The 21109-nt window shown below is 46.8% G+C and overlaps 1 protein-coding gene across 4 annotated transcripts in view; it reads right to left on the bottom strand.

Annotated features, from left to right (window-relative positions):
* Positions 1 to 21109, bottom strand: part of BTD (biotinidase) — a 291215-nt gene that overhangs the window by 74180 nt on the left and 195926 nt on the right. For all 4 annotated transcript variants that reach the window (XM_085630423.1, XM_085630422.1, XM_085630425.1 and 1 more), the window contains one exon: positions 12235 to 12470. In XM_085630423.1, coding sequence (XP_085486549.1) covers positions 12235 to 12456 — 222 coding nt within the window. In that variant the 5' untranslated portion in view covers positions 12457 to 12470. The remainder of the gene's footprint in view (positions 1 to 12234; positions 12471 to 21109) is intronic.

The following is a 21109-nucleotide window of genomic DNA, read 5'->3' as shown; positions in this document are numbered from 1 at the left end:
TCTCCCTCCAGCTAAGCCCCCCCGGCCCAAAAACACCTGGGTCCGCTCATGGGGCCGTGTCAACCTCGAGAATCTCTCCTCTCTTCTTACCCGCTCTCTCCCCTCTCTTCAGGGCCTTACCACCGCCTCCCAGGTTGATACCATAGATCAGTGGCTCTCCCATAGCTGCGACTCCGTTGCCCCGCTCAAGCGCATCTCTTCTAAACGCGACAAAGACGCTAATCGGTGGTTTAATAAAGAGCTCAAAACCACCAAATTAGCAGTCCGTCGCGCGGAGCGGGCCTGGAGGAGAAACTATTGCCCCACTTTGAAACTGGAATACTCTAACATCCTGAGCCAGTACAAAAAAGACATCTTGGAGGCTAAAACATCTTATTTCTCCTCCAAGATTTTAGCAGCAGAGAACCAGTCTAAGGAGATTTTTACCATCGTTCACAACCTGGCGTTCTCAGACCGAATTACTCTAAAACCAGTCCCGTCTGAAGATCTTTGCCTCTCTCTCAATGATTATTTCATTCACAAAATTTTAACCATCAAGGCCAACATCCCTCCTCCTTCCCCCTCTTTTGATGCTCCTCGATGTCCTCCCCCCAAGGGCGCACTGACCACCCTTCCTCCAATCACTAAGGAAAATCTCACCTCTCTGATCCCTTTGATCAAATCTGGCTCCCCACACGATCCCTGTCCTGCCCATATCCTCCGCCACATCTTTGTCTCTTGCCCAGACCCTCCCCTTCATCTCCTAAATAGCTCCCTCTCTCAAGGTATAGTCCCCAGCTCCCTGAAATCCGCGGTAATTGTGCCCATCTTGAAAAAACCGGGGGCAGACCCTTCTGTCCCAGCCAATTTCCGCCCCATCTCCCTTTTGCCATTTTTGGCTAAAGTGCTCGAGCGCCACGTCACTCGCGCCCTGAGTTCCTTTGTGGAGAAGCACGGAGCCCTTGCCTCCCGCCAAGCTGGCTTCCGCCCCGCACACTCTACGGAGTCCGTTGTTATGTCGGTTCTAGACATCCTCAGGGAGGGCAGGGATACCAATCAGCACCAGGCCCTTGTGCTCCTCGATCTCTCAGCCGCCTTTGATACAGTGGATCATAACATTCTACTTTCCCGTATCGGGGCGGCGGGGATCGGGGGGACTGCCCTGGTCTGGCTATCCTCCTTCCTGAGCAACCGCACCCAGGCTGTCCGCCTGGGTGAATTCACAGCGGACACCCGGAAAGTTCAGTGCGGGGTCCCCCAAGGTTCCTCTCTCTCTCCCCTTCTGTTTAATTTGTATATTGCCCCTTTAATTTTTTCTCTTCAACAGATGGAGGTCACCGTTTTCAATTATGCGGATGACCTCCAGCTGGTCTTTAATCTCTCTTCTCCTTCTGCTGTCCTTAACTTCCAAACTGTCATGCTTCACATCAGGGACTGGATGAACCACAACCACCTGAAACTCAACCCTGATAAAACCGAGTTGGTGCTGACGGGCGGTTCATCCAGCCCCTGGTCCCCTCTTTTCTGGCCCCCCGCCCTTGGTCCCTCTCCTGCTCCCTCTTCCTCAGTTAAAACTTTAGGCATAAAACTTAATTCTCAACTCACCCTTCACTCCCAGGTCAGCTCTGTGGTATCCTCTTCTTTCCTCTCTCTGCGCACTATACGCAGGGTGTCCCGCTTCTTCACTTTTTCTGCCCTCAAACTCATTATCTTGGCCATGGTGATGTCCCGCCTGGACTATGGGAACGCCCTGTATGCCGGTATCCCCGCATACAGTTTGCGTCGCCTACAACAGATACAAAACCAGGCGGCTCGCCTGGTCTTCAATCTCCCTAAATTTCACCATTCCACCCCACTTCTGAATTCACTACATTGGCTCCCCGTGCGAGCTAGAATTCAATTCAAGCTCGCATCCATTACCTTTTTGGCCCGATCGGGCTTGGCGCCAGCCTTCATTTCTTCTGAAATTGCCTCTTATATCCCCACCAGGACTTTACGTTCCTCCTCCCAGTTCCTCCTCACCATCCCACGCTTCCGGAGAAAGAAGTGGGGAGGATCTAAATTTGCTATCCTTGCCCCTACCCTCTGGAATTCCCTTCCCCTTGAACTTCGTTCCATCACCCTCTATTCACAGTTCCGCAAATGCCTTAAAACCCACTTATTCGCTAAATCTCTTGTATAAACACTCCCCCTTCCCTCCCTGTTTTTTAACCTCAGTTTCCCGTCAGCCATAGCGCCAAGAAACCGCTGGTATACGTGCGCTCTATAAATACTTTCAAACTTAAACTCAAACTCAAACTCTACAATGGTATACTACGTGGCCACATTTACCAGCCGTGTGTGTGAGCTTTGCTACTCTCAGGGTTCTAGTCACTCAAGTAGACTGTTTTTCCCCCCGCATTTTAATTCCTTGTAGCTGTAGCCCCAGCCCCAGATGGTCAAAACCCGGCACAGCTTGGACCCAGACTTTTTGCGGGTAGGATATTGTAATAATTTTCTATGTGATCAGCATGTGTTTTTTCCAACATACATACATATAGTTCACGTTCGTTGTGTTTGCCCCTACTTTACTTATTACCGATACGTGTAGCATGCTTCAGTACGTACAACTTTACAATCGTCAGTACTCACACGAGATAACTACGGGCAGTCACGTACCCACCTCTGTCCTACACCCTCTGAGTAGCAGACCAGTCAGTCCACGCTCACCTTTGAACTTACTCTCGGTACTCTGCACTTATACCTCTTCGAGTCTCACGTCGCCTTTTAGCATGTACAGTTTGCATATTCCAGTAGGGGCTACACATTGGGACTTAGGTTTGTTTTTACTAAGCTTTTTGTTGTCTTGTCACGACCCCCATTTTGGGCACTTTTTTTCTATTGTCTACATGACTCGGGGCACTAGCACTATCCCAGCATGATTCCGGCTGGAATGCTCTCCCCACTGGTGCACGATATTTTAGCCCCAGTTTGAGGGAAGCCCCTCATCCTCTTTAATCCTTTGCTCTCTCCCTCTCCCTGCAGGTTCGATGTCAAGGACACGAATAATCCGTGCTCCTTCCTCCTTTGCTTTTGGGATTACAGGATACTCCCCCCTTTTTTCTGAATCCCTCCCTCTTAGTTTATAGTCACCACCTTGGTCCTGACGAAGCGCTAGGATCCACTAGGGACCGCTAGCAGCGCGAAACATGTTGACCACCACTTTTACTTCCTCTCTCTCACTTTAACCCTCACTCCTACGGGTCGAGAGCAGTGGGACGCATTTACATCCTTTTCCCCTACTCAGAATGTTTATTTAACATTATCCCCCGTTACTTTTAGTAGATCCATTGGACCCACCAATAAACTGTCAGGGTACCATTAGGTCTTTTTAGCTCCATCACTACACCGCCCCCCTTTTCCCCACACACCCGCACGCACAACTACGGCGACTCCACCAAAAGATCTCCGATAGAGAGCCCTTCCAAGGGCCCGTGAGGGACTGCAGCGCCACCCCCACGAGGAGCACCGCCCGATGATGATGCTTTGCACCCGCAAGGGTGTGTGAGGGCACTTCTAGTACCATCCAGGAGTATCTGGTCTCCATTACACTACCACTTTCGAACCTCTTCCCTTGCCCTATATCCCTCCCCCTTCTCACAGCAGACCATACTGGCACTGTTTTCTTTAGGAACTGTAACCTTATTTTGTACGTGTATTGACTCTAGGAGCACCGGTACAGGACCTTTTCCCGTTCCTACTGCTTTGCTCCTTGTCCCCCCCTTCTTTTCAAAGTGTGTATACTCATTACAAGAGGTAGCAGTGTTCACGGTAAATGTACAGCATTACAGATACTCGCTGCAATTCAAAGAACTGCTGAAGAGGCACTAACGTTCAGGGTAAATGTACGGCATTACCGATACTCGCTGTAATGCAAAGCATTAGTGACACTCACAGCTCATTACAAGAGGTACCAGCACTCACTGTAAATGTACAGCATCACCTATACTCGCTGTAATGCAGAGCATTACTGAAGAGGTACCAACGGTCATGGTGAATGTATAGCATTACCGATGCCATAAAGGCAAAGCATTACCTACACTCACAGCTCAGAAGCATCAGCACTCACTGTAAATGTACAGCATTACCGATACTCAATGTAATGCAAAGCATTACTGTTTCTCACAGCTCATTACAAGAGGTACAAGCGATCACAGTAAACGTACAGCATCACTGATCCTCACCACTCATGAGAAGAGTTAACAATGCGGTCTGTAAAAGTGCAGCATTACTGACAATCACAGGACTGTTCCCGGTCCAGGGAAGACATGGCTTGGCAATTTCGGGCTGGACTGTTCCCATGAAGCACAGGGTCAAGACTGATTTGCATATAGTTGTGTCTGAACTGGGGTGGTGAAGTGAGTTACAGAATGATGATGGATTCAACCCAGATCTGTGACTGGAGTTGAGTTTCTGAAAAGTTTCAGCGCTCCGTCCATCATCTCTTTGTGTTTGCTTTGTTCGCCCTAAGTTGGCAGGGTATGCCCAGACGTGGGTCCCTTGCTCACTTTGTCACTGGATTCAAGCTTGCTTGGCTGAGGGCTGTTAGCCCGAAACTGGTCCCAGGATGCTTGTTTCCGGGCCAGGGAAGACAGCGGTTGGCAATTCGGGCTGGACTGTTCCCATGAGGCACAGGGTCAAGACTGATTTGCATATAGTTGTGTCTGAACTGGGGTGGCGAAGTGAGCTAAAGAATTATGATGGATTCAACCCAGATTTGTGACTGGGGGTGAGTTTTTGAAAAATGTCAGCACTCCGTCCATCATCTCTTTGTGTTTGCACAGTAAATGTGCAGCGTTACCAATACTCGCTGTAATGCAAAGTATTACTGAAGAGGTACCAATGCTCACGGTAAATGTACAACATTACCGATACTCACAGCTCATAAGAAGAGGTACCAGCGCTCACAGTAAATGTACAGCGTTACCGATACTTGCTGTAATGCAAAGCATTACTTATTAGGTACCAATGCTCAGGGTAAATGTACAGCATTACCGATACTCACTGTAATGGAAAGCATTACTTTTCCTCACGGCTCATTAAAAGAGGTACCAGGACTCACGGTAAATGTACAGCATCACTGATCCTCACAGCTCATGAGAAAAGGTACCAATGCTCTTGGTAATTGTACAGCATTACCGATACTCCCTGTAATGCAAAGCATTACTGACAATCACGGCTCATGAGAAGAGGTACCAATGCTCTCGGTAAATGTACAGCATTACGGATACTCCCTGTAATGCAAAGCATTACTGACAATCACGGCTCATGAGAAGAGGTACCAGCGCTTATGAAAAATGTACAGCATTACCGCTCCTCGGAGCACATTAGAAGTATCAGCACTTACTGTAAATGCAAAGCACTGCTGATCCTCAATGTAAATGTACAGCATTACTGATAGTCACAGCTCATGAGAAGAGGTACCAGCACTCACTGTAAGAGTACAGCATTACTGATACTCATGATAAAGATACAGCATTACTGGTAATCACTGCAAGCGTACCGCATTACTGACCATCAGAGCTCATAGAAGTAACAACATTCACTGTCAATGCAAAGCCTTACTTATGCCCACTGCAAATATACAAGATTACTGATACTCATAGCAGATGAGAAGAGGCACTAGAACTCACTGTAAATGTACAGCATTACTGGTCCTCAGAACTCATTAGAAGTATCACCACTCACTGTAAATGTACAGCATTACTGACTCACAACTCACAAGAGGTACCAGCGCTTACTGTAAATTTACAGTATTAACGATACTCAACGTAAATGTACAGCATTACAAATATTCACAGCTCATGAGAAGAGGTACCAGCGCTCACTGTAAATGTACAGCATTACCGATATTCACAGCTCATGAGAAGAGGTACCAGCGCGCACTGTAAATGTACAGCATTACCGATACTCACAGCTCATGAGAAGAGGTACCAGCGCTCATTGTAAATGTACAGCATTACTGATACTCACAGCTCATGAGAAGCGGTACCAGCGCTCACTGTAAATGTACAGCATTACCGATATTCACAGCTCATGAGAAGAGGTACCAGCGCTCACTGTAAATGTACAGCATTACCGATTTTCACAGCTCATGAGAAGAGGTACCAGCGCTCACTGTAAATGTACAGCATTACCGATATTCACAGCTCATGAGAAGAGGTACCAGCTCGCACTGTAAATGTACAGCATTACCGATATTCACAGCTCATGAGAAGAGGTACCAGCACGCACTGTAAATGTACAGCATTACTGATATTCACAGCTCATAAGAGGTACCAGCACGCACTGTAAATGTACAGCATTACCGATATTCACAGCTCATGAGAAGAGGTACCAACGCTCACTGTAAATGTACAGCATTACCGATATTCACAGCTCATGAGAAGAGGTACCAGCGCGCACTGTAAATGTACAGCATTACTGATCACCCACCGTAAATGTGGAGCTTTACAGATGCTCAGAGCTCATTAGAAGTACAAGCAATCACTGTAAATGTAAAGCTTTACTAGTACTCCCATTTCATTAGAAGGATCAGCAATGACTGTAAGGCAAAGGTTTACAGACACTCGCTGCTTATGAGAAATATCAGCAATCACTCTAGTCGCAGATCATTACTGAGACTGTATGCAGGGGGTGAGTGAGAGTAGGAGTCCCGCTGAGTGTAGGTGTCTGGTAGGTTTGTGGAAGTTTAAGAGGTTGTTGAGGTACATGGGGCCAATGCTGTGTAAGGCTTTACATGAGTGCGAGAAGAGTTTAAAGAGTGCTTGTGTGTGGATTTGAGGTACAAGGTGATGTGAGTGCGGGTTGGGAGGGGGAGCTCGTCCACAGAGTTTTTATGGTCTGGAGTATTCTGGTCAGTTGAGTGTTGATTCCTTCCAGCATACAATGCACTGCCGTAGTCCAGCTTCCTGGTGATGAGAGCTTGGGTGAAGGTTCTGCAAGTGTTACTCAGGAGTCATTTGAAGATCTTTTGAGTGTGTGAAAGCAGGAGATGGAGACTGCATTCACTTGACCAGTCATGGGTTGTTATTTACTATTCTTTTCTTGACTACTGTTCTATATGTGGGTTGCCAAGTGGTGTGTGGGTCTAAGTTCAGCAGGACACCAGGTGGCCTCCCAAAGCTAGGTGTCCTTGCTGAAGATTTCTATTTCCATCTTGTATGTGTTGAGGTTGAGGTAGTTGGTTTTCATCTATCTGGCAACTTTGGTCATGCAGGTGGAGAAATTAGCCCAGGTGTTTGGGGTCTTGTTGGAGAGAGAAAGTATGGGCTGGGTGCTGTCACTGCAGGACATGATGATTCTATGGGGAAGAATGATAATGGCAACTGGGGTCATGTAGACGTTTAACAGAGTGGGGCTAACGGAGTATCCTTGTGAAACTCCGCAAATGAGGTTTGAGGTGAAGGAAGGCTGGCTGATCCGAGTGGGAGCAGCATGTAAGGAAGGAGCAAATCTAGGAAGTGATGATCCTTGGATGTCGGCTTCATGCAGTTGTTGGATAATGCAAAGAATAACATATTGCCATATGTAAAAGTTTGCTCAGAGACTCTTTGCACTATTTAATTTGGGGGCAGCTGACTCTGATATTTGGAAGTGACAGTGGGCACTTCCTCTCCTTGGAGCACCATAAGATAAGTCCGAAGACCAAGAGGGAAACATGCAGCGTGCGCAATCTATAACCTTGCCACTTGAATCTTTGTTGTATAGTCGTTAGATAAGGATAGGGTGGGAGATGGTGCTGAAGGCTAAGGAAATGTCGGTGGTTGAGCCTGAATTCAGATTGAGGAGGTGGTTGTCGTTTAAGTGGATGGCTAGGTATTTGTCAACTTTTCTATGACTTTTGTCAGTTAGGGTAGCAGGGAGGTAGTCCAGTATTTGGCTAGATTCAGGTCTGCAGAGGGTTTCTTGGGGGCTGGGGTGAGTACTGTGGCATGTTTCCAGACATCTGGGTAAGTGGTTATGATGATTGAGCAATTCAAAATTGGGCGAGGGCTGCACTGACGGGGTCTAGTCCTTTGATGAAGATGTAGTAAGGGCAAAGGTCAGAGGGTGCCCCGGACTGTATGAACTGCATAGTTGTTCAGATTCTTGAGTGGTGATGGTGGGCAAGCAGGTCAGCTGGTCCTCTTGGTTGAAATGGGCAGGAAGGCTGCAAGGGTGGTTCAGACTTAAAGTTGTCGTAGATTGTGGTGATCTTGTTACTGAAGAATATGGACAGATGGGTGCAGAGATCCTGAGAGGGGGATGGAGCTTGCTGCCGGAGAGGTGAAGTCTTTCACTATAGCGAAAATGTCCTTTGCAATTTTGATGCTGCTTTCAGTGCAGTCGGTGATTGTGAAGCATTTAGTGGCTTTGATTTGCGAATGGTAGCGTCTAAGGGCACATTTGTAGGTGCTTCTGTCGGTGTCATCCTGATTGTGTCTCCATCTGTGTTCAAGCTGCTTGCAGTGGTATTTGGTGACCCTGAGCTTTTCCATGTACCACCTTATTTGTAGTCTGATTCTTGGAGTTTTGTTGGCTTTGAGAGGAGGCAGGGTGTCTGCTCAGGCAGTGATCCTGTTGATGAAGTTGGAGATGGATTTTGGGAAGTTGATGTTGTGTCGAGGCTGGTGGTGTAGGAGTTCCGAAGGACATGATGCATCTGAGTTTTTGTTCTAATCCAGTCGTGAAGATTTAGCGATTGTGTTTTTCTGGTGGTGTGGGATGGTTATGCTGATGTTGATAAGGGTGTGGTCGGGTGTGGTGTGTCCCCTTAAAGATTGCGCAAAGATTCTTACTTCTCATACTACGAAGCATGTGAACAACAGGTTAAAAAGATTGTCTCACTTCTCATACTGAAAATCCTTTGAGTAACAGTATGCAAGAGATGGCTCATTTCTGTTACTACAAAGCCAAGAGCAGTGTGCGGAGAATGGCTCACTTCTGAAACTACAAAACCTGTGCTTTACAGTGTGCAAAGAAAGGCACACTTCCAAAACTACAAAACCTCTGAGTAACAATGTGTGCAGAATGCTTGATTTCTAATAATAATAATCCCAAGAGTAATTGTGAGCAAATAATGACTCACCTCTGATAGTACAAAGCATGTGAGTGATAGCATGCATGAACGGCTCACTTCTAATACTACAAAACGTGCAACAGTGTGCAAGGAATGGATGACTTCTGATACCAAAAAATGTGACAAGAATGGCTCACTTCTGAAACTACAAAGCACATAAATAAGAGTGCAAAGAATGGCTCAATTCTGACTGAATAGAGCCTATAAGTAACAGTGTGTAGGGAAGGCCCCTTCTAACATCATAAACCCTCTTGGTAACACTGCGCACGTGAAGTCATTAGAAACCACCAAGCCTGTGAGTAACAGTGAGTCGGGGGAACGCTGCTTCCATTACTATAAAACCTGTGTGTGACATTGTGCAATGGAACGACACTTGTAACACTATAAAGCCTGTGAGTAACAGTGTGCAAAAATAGCTCACTTATGTTATACAAAGCCTATGAGTAACAAGGCGCAAGAATGGCTCACTTCTAATACTACAAAGCCTATGAGTGACAGTGTGCAAGAAATGGCTCACTTCTGATACTACAAAGTCTATGAGTGACAGTGTGCAAGAAATGGCTCACTTCTGATACTACAAAGTCTATGAGTGACAGTGTGCAAGAAGTGGCTCACTTCTGATACTACAAAGTCTATGAGTGACAGTCTACCAGGAATGGCTCACTTCTGATACTATAGAGCCTGTGAGGAACAGTGTGCAAGAATGGATCACTTCTGATACTATAGAGCCTGTGAGTGACAGTGTGCAAGAATGGCTCACTTCTGATACTACAAAGCCTAGCAGTGACAGTGTGCAAGAATATTTCACTTCTGATACTATAGAGCCTGTGAGTAACAGTGTGCAAAAATAGCTCACTTCTGTTATACAAAGCCTATGAGTAACTAGGCGCATGAATGGCTCACTTCTGATACTACAAAGTCTATGAGTGACAGTGTGCAAGAAATGTCTCACTTCTGATTCTACCAAGCCTCCGAGTGACAGTCTACTAGGAATGGTTCACTTCTGATACTATAGAGCCTGTGAGTAACAGTGCGCAAGAATGGCTCACTTCTGATACTATAGAGCCTGTGAGTAACAGTGCGCAAGAATGGCTCACTTCTGATACTATAGAGCCTGTGAGTAACAGTGCACCACAATGGCTCACTTCTGAACTACAAAGCCCATGAGTAACAGTCTGCAAGAATGGCTCACTCCTATTTCTGAAATGTCAGTGAGTAACAGTGCGGAAGAATGGCTCACTTCTGATACTACAAAGCCTGTGAGTAATAGTGAGCAAAATAGCTCACTTTTGATACTACAAAGCCTATGAGTAACTATGTGCAAGAATGGCTCAATTTTGATACTACAATGTCCGTGAGTAACAGTGTGCAAGAATGGCTCACTTCTGATTCTACAATGTTCGTGAGTAACAGTGTGCATGAATGTCTCACTTCTGATACTACAATGTCCGTGAGTAACAGTGTGCAAGAATGGCTCACTTCTGATACTACGTCTGTGAGTAACAGTGTGCATGAATGTCTCACTTCTGATACTACAATGTCCATGAGTAACAGTGTGCAAGAATGGCTCACTTCTGATACTACAATGTCTGTGAGTAACAGTGTGCAAGAATGTCTCACTTCTGATACTACAATGTCCGTGAGTAACAGTGTGCAAGAATGCCTCACTTCTGATTCTACAATGTCTGTGAGTAACAGTGTGCAAGAATGTCTAATTTCTGATACTACAATGTCCTTGAGTAACAGTGTGAAAGAATGGCTCACTTCTGATACTACAATGTTCGGGAGTAACGGTGTGCAAGAATGGCTCACTTCTGATACTACAATGTTCGTGAGTAACAGTGTGCAAGAATGGCTCACTTCTGATACTACAAAGCTTATGAGTAACAGTGTGCAAGAATGTCTCACTTCTGATACTACAATGTTCATGAGTAACAGTGTGCAAGAATGGCTCACTTCTGATACTTCAAAGCTTATGAGTAACAGTGTGATAGAAATGGCTCACTTCTGATACTACAATGTCTGTGAGTAACAGTGTGCAAGAATGTCTCACTTCTGATACTACAATGTCCGTGAGTAACAGTGTGCAAGAATGCCTCACTTCTGATTCTACAATGTCTGTGAGTAACAGTGTGCAAGAATGTCTAATTTCTGATACTACAATGTCCTTGAGTAACAGTGTGAAAGAATGGCTCACTTCTGATACTACAATGTTCGGGAGTAACGGTGTGCAAGAATGGCTCACTTCTGATACTACAATGTTCGTGAGTAACAGTGTGCAAGAATGGCTCACTTCTGATACTACAAAGCTTATGAGTAACAGTGTGCAAGAATGTCTAATTTCTGATACTACAATGTCCTTGAGTAACAGTGTGAAAGAATGGCTCACTTCTGATACTACAATGTTCGGGAGTAACGGTGTGCAAGAATGGCTCACTTCTGATACTACAATGTTCGTGAGTAACAGTGTGCAAGAATGGCTCACTTCTGATACTACAAAGCTTATGAGTAACAGTGTGCAAGAATGTCTCACTTCTGATACTACAATGTTCATGAGTAACAGTGTGCAAGAATGGCTCACTTCTGATACTACAAGTCTTGCGAGTAACAGTGTGATAGAAATGGCTCACTTCTGATACTACAATTTTCGTGAGTAACAGTGTGCAAGAATGTCTAATTTCTGATACTACAATGTCCTTGAGTAACAGTGTGAAAGAATGGCTCACTTCTGATACTACAATGTTCGGGAGTAACGGTGTGCAAGAATGGCTCACTTCTGATACTACAATGTTCGTGAGTAACAGTGTGCAAGAATGGCTCACTTCTGATACTACAAAGCTTATGAGTAACAGTGTGCAAGAATGTCTCACTTCTGATACTACAATGTTCATGAGTAACAGTGTGCAAGAATGGCTCACTTCTGATACTACAATTTTCGTGAGTAACAGTGTGCAAGAATGGCTCACTTCTGATACTACAAAGCCTGTGAGTAACAGTGTGATAGAAATGGCTCAATTCTGATACTTCCAAGCCTTGAAGTGACAGTCTACTCGGAATGATACACTTCTGATACTATAAAGCCTGTAAGCAACAGTGAGCAAGGAATGACTTGCTTTTGATACTGTAGAGCACACTATTTAAATACTATTACTCACCAGCCGCGCAGCCTCCTTCACCTGCTCCTCGTACACTGCCACATTCTTGTACATAAGTTCCAGAGCGGCTGAGCGAGTGTGGGGTGCCCTGGGGTCAGCGGTTAACGTTGGGTGATGCTCATACACAGCAGCCATGTAGTGTTTCGCTGGGTGTAGGTCTACTGAGATCACTTCCAGGCATAGGAGGTACAGGAGGAAGAGAGTGCAGCCAGCACCCGACATGGCACTTTTTCAACCTATAGGGGAAAACAGAATAAAATCAAGGTCTACATAGACTGTGGCAGTGCACCCTAATGTGAGGGCCAGTCTCTGTGGACTGATTGCAGTATCTCTATAAGATGGGCTGTTGCTGCCTGTTATGGAGCATACTAGGGCTTTGGTGATGTGACTACTTGCTTAAGAGAAAAGGATCCACTAATGACCGAACAATTAAGTGACTTCAGAGCAAAAACTGAACATAGATCAGAAGATTTGATGGGTACGCTACATAACATTAAAGATCCTGTGTAGACAGTTGCTCTGTGTGAAAAAACATACACACATGAATGTTCAGATTCTCATAGGAAAAGTAAGTTGGCTCCTAAACTGAGCAGGTACTTGGGTTTTCAAGTAGGAAAATGGTCTAATGATCAAGTTATCAGTTCTGGAACCATGATCACGGAGTTCTAGTGTCCCGATTGGTCACAATGTGTAATCCTAGGCCTGTCAGTTATCTTCTCCAGTCGAAGTGCTCAATTTAGAGTTCGGCAGATGGAGTGAAAGCAGTCTGGGTGGCGAATGACTTTACGCCTATTTAAACAAGACTGCACTCCCCTTAGATACCTATTCCATTGCTGCTATTATGTTTACCTGCTGCTGCCAGTTTAAAACTATCACTATTGTTAATATCGGGTAATGCGACGTCAATGTACACCATGATATGTGAAGGCACAACAGCGGCAATACGAGCAAATACAATGTCGATGTACACCATAAACAATGTCAAAACTAGTAAAAGAAAGGTCGATGTACGCTATGACAAATGTATGCATAATAATGAGAATGTATGTCAATATGGTATCAATGACCTACATGTTTTATGCACACTCAATAACAAGCTCATATCATTACTGTAGAATTCAACCAAAATGACCTCCCCATCAGTCCCTGAGTCAAAGATAGGTGGTCAGACAGGCCCTGCAACCTAAACCCAGGCCTACCAATTGATAGGTCACAGGTGGGGTTACACTCAGCCCGAAGACAAATGCGCAACTAGGGAAAACCCTGATCAATCCCACAGATACGCAGCTACACCGCAAACAGGTCTGAGGAAATTGGGCCCAATAAAACACACATGGCCAAAAGCTTACGTTCCCAAAATACCACAAAGTTAGATGTCACAAGTAGTTAGGAACACTCAGCCAATCAGGACACAGCACACACACCACACATGGTGATCACGCGCTCCCCAAGCCGGACAGCTGGACACATACACACTGGCCCACACTATCTCTCCCCAAGGTCGAGAGCCACCCATGTACCCGTTATCAAAGGGTTGTACTTATAATTTATGACTAAGCCCGGACCCATATGCTCTCGAAGAATATGAAATTGGTTTATTGTACCACATGAACTGAATATATATTAGTGCAAGACTTCTGTACATTGAGACTGTCTTCAGACGCTACTCTGTCAATGCTTTCCCGGCCGCTGCGTTTAATTAAACCAACTTGTTCCTGTTTTGCCAAACGCTTCTTGTCTTTTAATTTTTTCAAGGTAAATTAATACCCTAGCAACATTTTGGCGAGCGAGATAGGAGAGATTGGTTTATCGAGCCCGATTTCTGCCAAAGGACAAGGACCCTTGACCGAACAGATTCACATCTGTGCAACGAGACCGCTGAGAAGGCACCTTAATTGATTACATGTTCTGCTGAATCCACGGGGCTGAGGTCTGTCTGGAGGCCGCCGTCACAAGGGTAAGAGACTACATCTGATCCTTAGCCCCAGCATGTGGTGTGTGGCAAACTAGGACAAGGGCATAGATCACTTTTTCCCCCGAGTCCACAGGCTAGAGAAGGTGAAGGTAGTTTGCATTTTTTCACTTGAACCATTGAGTGTTACACAACTGGTACACACCAGACCCTTGGTGTGTTATAAAGGGTCACTTATTTATTTAGCTTGAACCGCTGAGCCTTACAAAATTGGTATATCCTAGGCCCTTGGTGTGTTATATAGGGCCACCACCTTGATCTTATTTTTTAGATAAAAGAGTTTTCTAGGGATTATCGGTTTCTTAACACGGACAGTGTCTGAAAGGAGTGAAGAGGTGGATTTGTTCGCTTGGACCCTGGGCGTTACAACAGAAGGTAAGCATGACCCTCAGGTGTGATGTAGGGTGTAATTCCGACATTAGGGAAAAATTCGAACTTTGCTGAATAAAGTGTAGCTTGTGTCTGGCCACAGAAGGCCAATAGTTGTCATGCGGTTCCTTTTTCTCTGCACAAATCGTTGCTATTTTTTTGTCCCCAGGCCGATATTGACAGACTATTGGGCTCACCTAGTTCCGTGTACCACACAGAGTATCCCATCTCCTCAGGCTGTAGGCGCTAAAATGGAGCTAAGATTTTTTGGACAAAACCATTTTTCTGTCTATCTTTTCTCCTCTAGTTTCTTTTAGGTCTTCCATTTATGCATTGTTGATGTTGTGGTGCTGTTAAAATGTTGCAATTGTGCTTCATGTTTGAATGTTATGTAATTTTAGTAAGTTTATGAGCTTATGAAATAATAACTATTTCTTCCAGTAAATCAGAATTCTACATTTGCTATTTTGCTGCTTAAAAAAACAACTTGTACTGTTCTGAACTAACCATTGCACTTTGTTACAGGTTGTTACTATTTCATTGCATTTGTCTTTGTCAATTGTCAAACACTTTTATGAGGCATTGTTTTTATAGAGCTCGTTACCAGTAGATTGATGTCAGTATATCCCTGTGTACACAGTTCAATTTGTAATAATTTTAAACCTTGAAAGGGTCAAAAGTTTAAACTCCATAACATGTTTCCCAATCTATCATGGAGACACCACTAGACCACATGCAAGCTAGGTTCCCCACCCAGGCTTGAAAACTAGTGAAACATAGGTGGAACGTCCATACCAAGGCACATGCATTTCCTAGGCAACGGGGGGGGGGGACACCTTTGACACCAACACCATAGAACACACTAGGACATACATACAGCCCAGGTATGTCAGTCAGAAGCAGGTTAAAGGAGAATCCCCGCTTGAACTACGGGCCATCTTCGAGGTGGCCCCATCCTGCAAAACCATCCTCGAGCCCACACACAAGGCATCCACACCTCCTCCACATACACCGGCAGGAAAGTGTTTCTTTAATGCCTGCAAACCCAGCTGCCCCTGCGCTGGGTTATACCAGTCCACCAGTCGAGGGGGCTGGTGGGCCTTCCACCGGGCAGCAAGCCACCAGACCCAGGGTAGGGAGACTACCAGACCAACCAGCCAAGGTGGGGTCAGCCTCCTCCCAGTCCGGTGCCGGGCTCCCTCGAAGTTCAACTCCTCTCCCATCGGTCGCCGGCCCATCAAGCCCCAGCGGGAGGAGGAGCATATGCTTAGAACGCCCTAGAGTCAGAGGGAAGTTTATAGCCATTCTTGAGGAGGATACCACCAGTGGAGGGTAAGATAGGTGTCCCAGCCCTCAAAGGTCCGACACTGAGAGGGAAGCCGTAGGGTATGCTCCACTAGGGTATGTTCAGGCTGTGGAGGAAGGATCAGGGAGTGAGCTTGAGGTCAAACCGCTACCCAGAAGAACAGCACACAGCACTAAGCAAAGAAGGCAGCATTAGAAGAAAGCTGCGAACAAAGGTTGGAATGAGAAATAGCTCTCGCCTGTGAAGCCCAATGAGAAGGGAGAACAGGAGCTGAGCCCTGGGCTCCCCTTGAGGTTGAGCCTGGAGAAGAGTCAGAATAGAGGCCCCTAGCGGAAACCCACACTCCACCCGGCTGTCGGCGTAGGAGAGGGGCTGACCAAGAAACAAGGAATCAGGAGAGCCTAATTGAAAGACAATTACAACATAGAAGGGGCAGAAAGGCACCCTTACGCAAGCACGAGGAGAGCAACGACAAGGACATTGCTCCTACCGAATGCGTCGATCAGGCAAACTGACCCTAAGAGAGATAGTGTCCAGAGAAGAAGGCAAGGCCTTAGTGCAACCATTTTGCCATCTGCTGGACTGAAAGGAAGGGCCATTATGACAGACCAAGACCATCGCAGAAGACTGCATCGGGTACGGAGGGGAGATCCACGATGGAACTACCACTACATGCAGGAATGCCTGAGAAGATGGGAGTGCTACGTCGAAGAGAAATTGACAGAGCCACTCCACACCAAAATATGCCCACTGCTACAGAAGGGTGTGTCAGGGACCATCTATGTGCCATCAATCAATCAATCAATCATAGGCATTTGTATAGCGCACTGCTCACCCGGAGGGTCTCAAGGCGCTGGGGGGGGGGGGGGGGAAGGGGGGGGGGAACGCTACTGCTCGAACAGCCAGGTCTTGAGTTGCTTCCTGAAGGCGAGATGGTCTTGCGTTGTCCGGAGGTGGATGGGGAGGGAGTTCCATGTCTTGGCTGCCAGGTAGGAGAAGGATCTTCCTCCGGCGGTGGCTCTGCGGATGCGGGGGACGGTGGTGAGAGCGAGGCTGGCGGAGCGGAGCTGGCGGGTGGGCTTGTGGAAGGTCAGGCGGCTGTTGAGGAACTTGGGGCCCAGGTCGTGGAGGGCCTTGTGTGCGTGGGTGAGGAGAACAAAGAAGGGCTCAGGAACAAACTGCCCCCACTGATGGACAGGACAGGAAAGTGGATCTCATGTTTTGAGAAAAATACAGCTGGAATCCACTTAGCTATATGCAACATCAAACGTCTGCTCAGCAGCAACATTGGGGAGCAGACCAACACAGTGTTTTTTTCGTAGTTTGCATCCCGGCAGTCATGCTTATCAATGCCGAGCACAACCGGGCCGCATTCAACTCATTTAGACAAAAGATATCCACAGCCTTCAGGGAAATATTTCCCAACCGCCCAGACGTAGGAGGATTGATGACAGAAAGCATGAAGCCTAGGGAGACCGTGACTGACTTTCTAGAAAGAATGATGGAACGATGGGGACAAGAGACAGGACAGCCCAGGACCGAAATGGGTCTCCAGGTTGCATTCTTTTACAACATCCTCAAAGAGGGACTGCTCGTTCAGATACAGACCGAACTAGACGGCGTAGTAGGGTTAGACACCAAACCTCAGAAGGAAAGACAATCCCACATATTACATTACTACTGGAAAAGACAGGAGAAGCACAGGGAAAAGCTGGAGCAGGTCCAGGAGACACTGCCAAATTGGCCCAACAGAAGTTGAGAAAGACTACCCTCGAGGTGGCCACATTGGCCGTAGCTGTGCAAATGGCACCAGTCTTTAAGGGAGCTACACCTCAGGATCCCAGGGGATATACACCCAGTAACAGCGGCCGAGGCCAGGGAAGCTGGCTACAGCCCGGTCTCATAGAGTGCCACTATTGTCACAAAATGGACCACATGGCCAGCCGATGCTGCCTAAAAACATATCACGAGCAGAAAGGAATAGTACACGGACAGCCCCCACAGATTATTCATCCCCAAAACCAAACCCAGAGCAACACAATTGCGTTGTACAACCATGCTCAAGGAAATCAGGCTACACCCACCCCGCCGCAACAGGCGCTTGGTGGTTGGCTGAGCATGTGGTAACTGCTGTAGCGGACAGGGATCCCAGCTGGGACCGGGACCACAGCCACGGCAGGGAGGGGTGAATATGCACAACCACAGAATACAAATATGCAGTAAATTCAAACCTCCAATATGACATATCAACTTCATACCCACTTCAGAAAACCCACTAAAACAATAAAGACTAGTGACACAGCATTAAGAAAAATCTCAAGCCTTTACTTGCATTCAGGGAAAGCTCAGGGCTGACGTATGTTTGTTTATCCGGAATCTATGCTAAATCCGGCATTTTAGGTGCCAGGAGGAGCCTAGGCACCACTCTGCTGCTAGCTCCCCAGGATGGGGTTGGCTGGCCACACCCCAGGGGGAAGACAGTTTGATGAGGGGGCAGGGCGGCCCCCAACCAGTGAATAAAAAACCAGCACTCAGATCCAGCAGTCCAAGTTCAGCCTTGGGCGAGCTACGTAAGTCCCACCAACCCCAGGGTTTCCATCACATGGAGGCCCCCTTTTTAGTTCCAAAACGAGGCGATGCTGTGGTGCTGAAAGCCAGGCTTTTATGTGTACTTGGGGTGTTGAGATAACCCACATAACTACAGTAGTATTGCATGTACAAATTTGACACCAAGACAATAGGGGAATTTGCTCCGGCAATCAGCTGTTTTAGCTCGTTACTCGCAGCACTACAAGTCCCAGCCGTGCACCTAACTTCCATCGTAAGCAGGACATTCTGCTGCCTCCTCTCCCTTAATGCTTCTAAAAAACATTCAAAGTCTGCTCATCGGATCATGTCCCCCAGAGCAGCAGGAATAGCTTTTCACCAGGTAGGGAGTCCCTCATTCCTGCAGAGGGAGGCAGACCCAAAGCATCCTGGATCCTGGAGATAGGGGGGCAACAGGAGGAAGAGGGGCTCTATAGATGACCATCGCAGCCCCCTACAACAGGGGCATGGAGATACTCACCACCACACCCAGCTCGTCGAATAAGATACACAGGTCCTCACAAACATCGTCAAAGGAAGCAAAAGGCCTGATCACAGTCACTGCCACATCCGAATAATGGGCGCCACAGAGCAGCTTCACAGCCCCGTCCAGTATGCTGCATTACAACCAACCCTACAAGAGACCCCAGGAAGATGCCCAATGATCTGCAGGAAGAAGCCCAAAAGTAGCTACAAAACCGAAGGTTCCAGAAACAGGGCACAGTCAAAACCCTCAACTCCATTAGAGAAAACGTAATTACATGCAGTGGCGGCTCGCAGTGGGAGTGCTGCGGTGCAGTACGGCGCGGCGGGGGAGGGGCAGGATGAGGGGCAGTGGAGTCAGACATGCAACGTCCACAAGTAAAGCAAGTAAATAAATAGATAAAACTATTTACCTTGCGCTCGCTGCATCGCCCACTCGGCGATGCAGCGAGCGCAAGGTAAATAGGTTTATTTATTTACTCACTTTACTTGTGGACGTCGTATGCCCGACTCCACAACCCCCCACGCTGACCCCACCCCGCCCCGCAGCACTCCCACTGCGAGCCTCCACTGATTACATGCCTCATGCAGAGACCAGAGGGACAGAATCGATGAGCACTGACCGGTTTGAACCTACACGACTAATTTCCCTTTCATTATGGTTTTACATTGTGTATAGTTTTCACATTGTGACTGTTATGCTATATCGATTTTCAGGCACTCCGACCTTTTTTATTTATTACTTTTAGTTCATTGGCCACCCTATTATGTTATATAGGGTTTCTACACCGTCGGCATCCACTTTGCCGATTCCCCGGTATAGTCTCTCCTTCCTTAGTCAGGCATACATGCTCTGGGACAAGATGGCGGTCGCACGAGTGATCTTGCGAGATCTCGCCACTTATTCCGCGTTTAAGTACAGGAGCCTCTTCCAGTCCCGGTAATATCCAGGTGAGGAGAAGACGCGCTTCTTTTGTGGCATGCCCACTACATCCTTTGGCTAAGTCCTCTCGGCATGCCTCCAACACGGGCCTACAGTCCGGTTAAGTTTGATCGTAACTGTTCCCCCCAATATGTGCTATACATCGTGTTGTCTCGTAGTTTCCCATTTTCCCTTGTCACAGGACAGGGTATCCCCTTGGAATGTGACTCACTTGCACTACCGCTTTTATCCCCTCACTATCTCTCGGATGTGGCCGGTCTCCGCTAGAGGCCGGTTTTCGCGGGGTCTTCACATTTAATGCCTGATAGCGGTTCACTACCGGTAACCCTTATTAGACCCTCACCTCGGTTACTCTAGCCTTTGACCACTTGTCCATTTATTGTGGACCACGATACACTAGTGGCCACAACCTGCTTAGTAGAGTCGGGTGTACTTTCTCTCATGTTACGTTATGACAGCACGCCCCCTCTCGCCAGATGGCTTTCACGCACCGTAATGAAAGGATGTATATATCTTTTCACCTTGCATTTCTGTATCCTGGAGCAGCACTCTCCACGCTCTTAGTGTATTTCGAGCGGTTAGTTTCACCCCCTTGGTTTCCCATAACTAGCATGTCTGCATGATGGCGATATCCTTGTCTGTTTTATTCTACTGCTTCATTACAGTGGGACCGTTCCAGTGGTCCGGCAGCTCCTCCGTTAACCTATGAAGCATTCAACCCCTCTCTACTGAGGTAAGAACCAGCCAGACTCCCTCTCCTGTGGCTCCTCTGTCCACTCGAGCTTACTGTACTTTCCATTTTCCGATAGCTTTGAGGTACTCCCTCCTTGGTCTTTATGTAATAGTTCATGTACTTTTAACAAGTCTCTTTTTCACAAACCAGTTGATGATTGAGATCAGGAACCTTTTGGTCCTTATGTGGGGCCTCTCTGACCCCCTATAATATTTGTGGATAATGTTTCCCCGAATTAGCTGTTAACGGTTGTTTTGCTGTTTGTCCTCTTTGTTTTGTCTCCATCTACTTAGGCGGAGACTGTATATCTGGACCCCAATTAGGGTTCTTAACTGCTTGTGGTAGATCACTTTTACCCGTTTACAATAACTGAGGTATACTCATATAATGATCTTTCCACAGTCCTGAAGAAGTGTCGCTTGATCCTGAGCATTGATGACACGAAACATGTTGACTTTTGTCAACTAAAGGCTACCCTGATAC

Source organism: Triturus cristatus, chromosome 10, assembly GCF_964204655.1.
Source record: "Triturus cristatus chromosome 10, aTriCri1.1, whole genome shotgun sequence".
Taxonomy (NCBI): Eukaryota; Metazoa; Chordata; class Amphibia; order Caudata; family Salamandridae; genus Triturus; species Triturus cristatus.
Note: the sequence above shows the minus strand (reverse complement) of the source record. Positions and strands in the feature narration are given on the sequence as shown.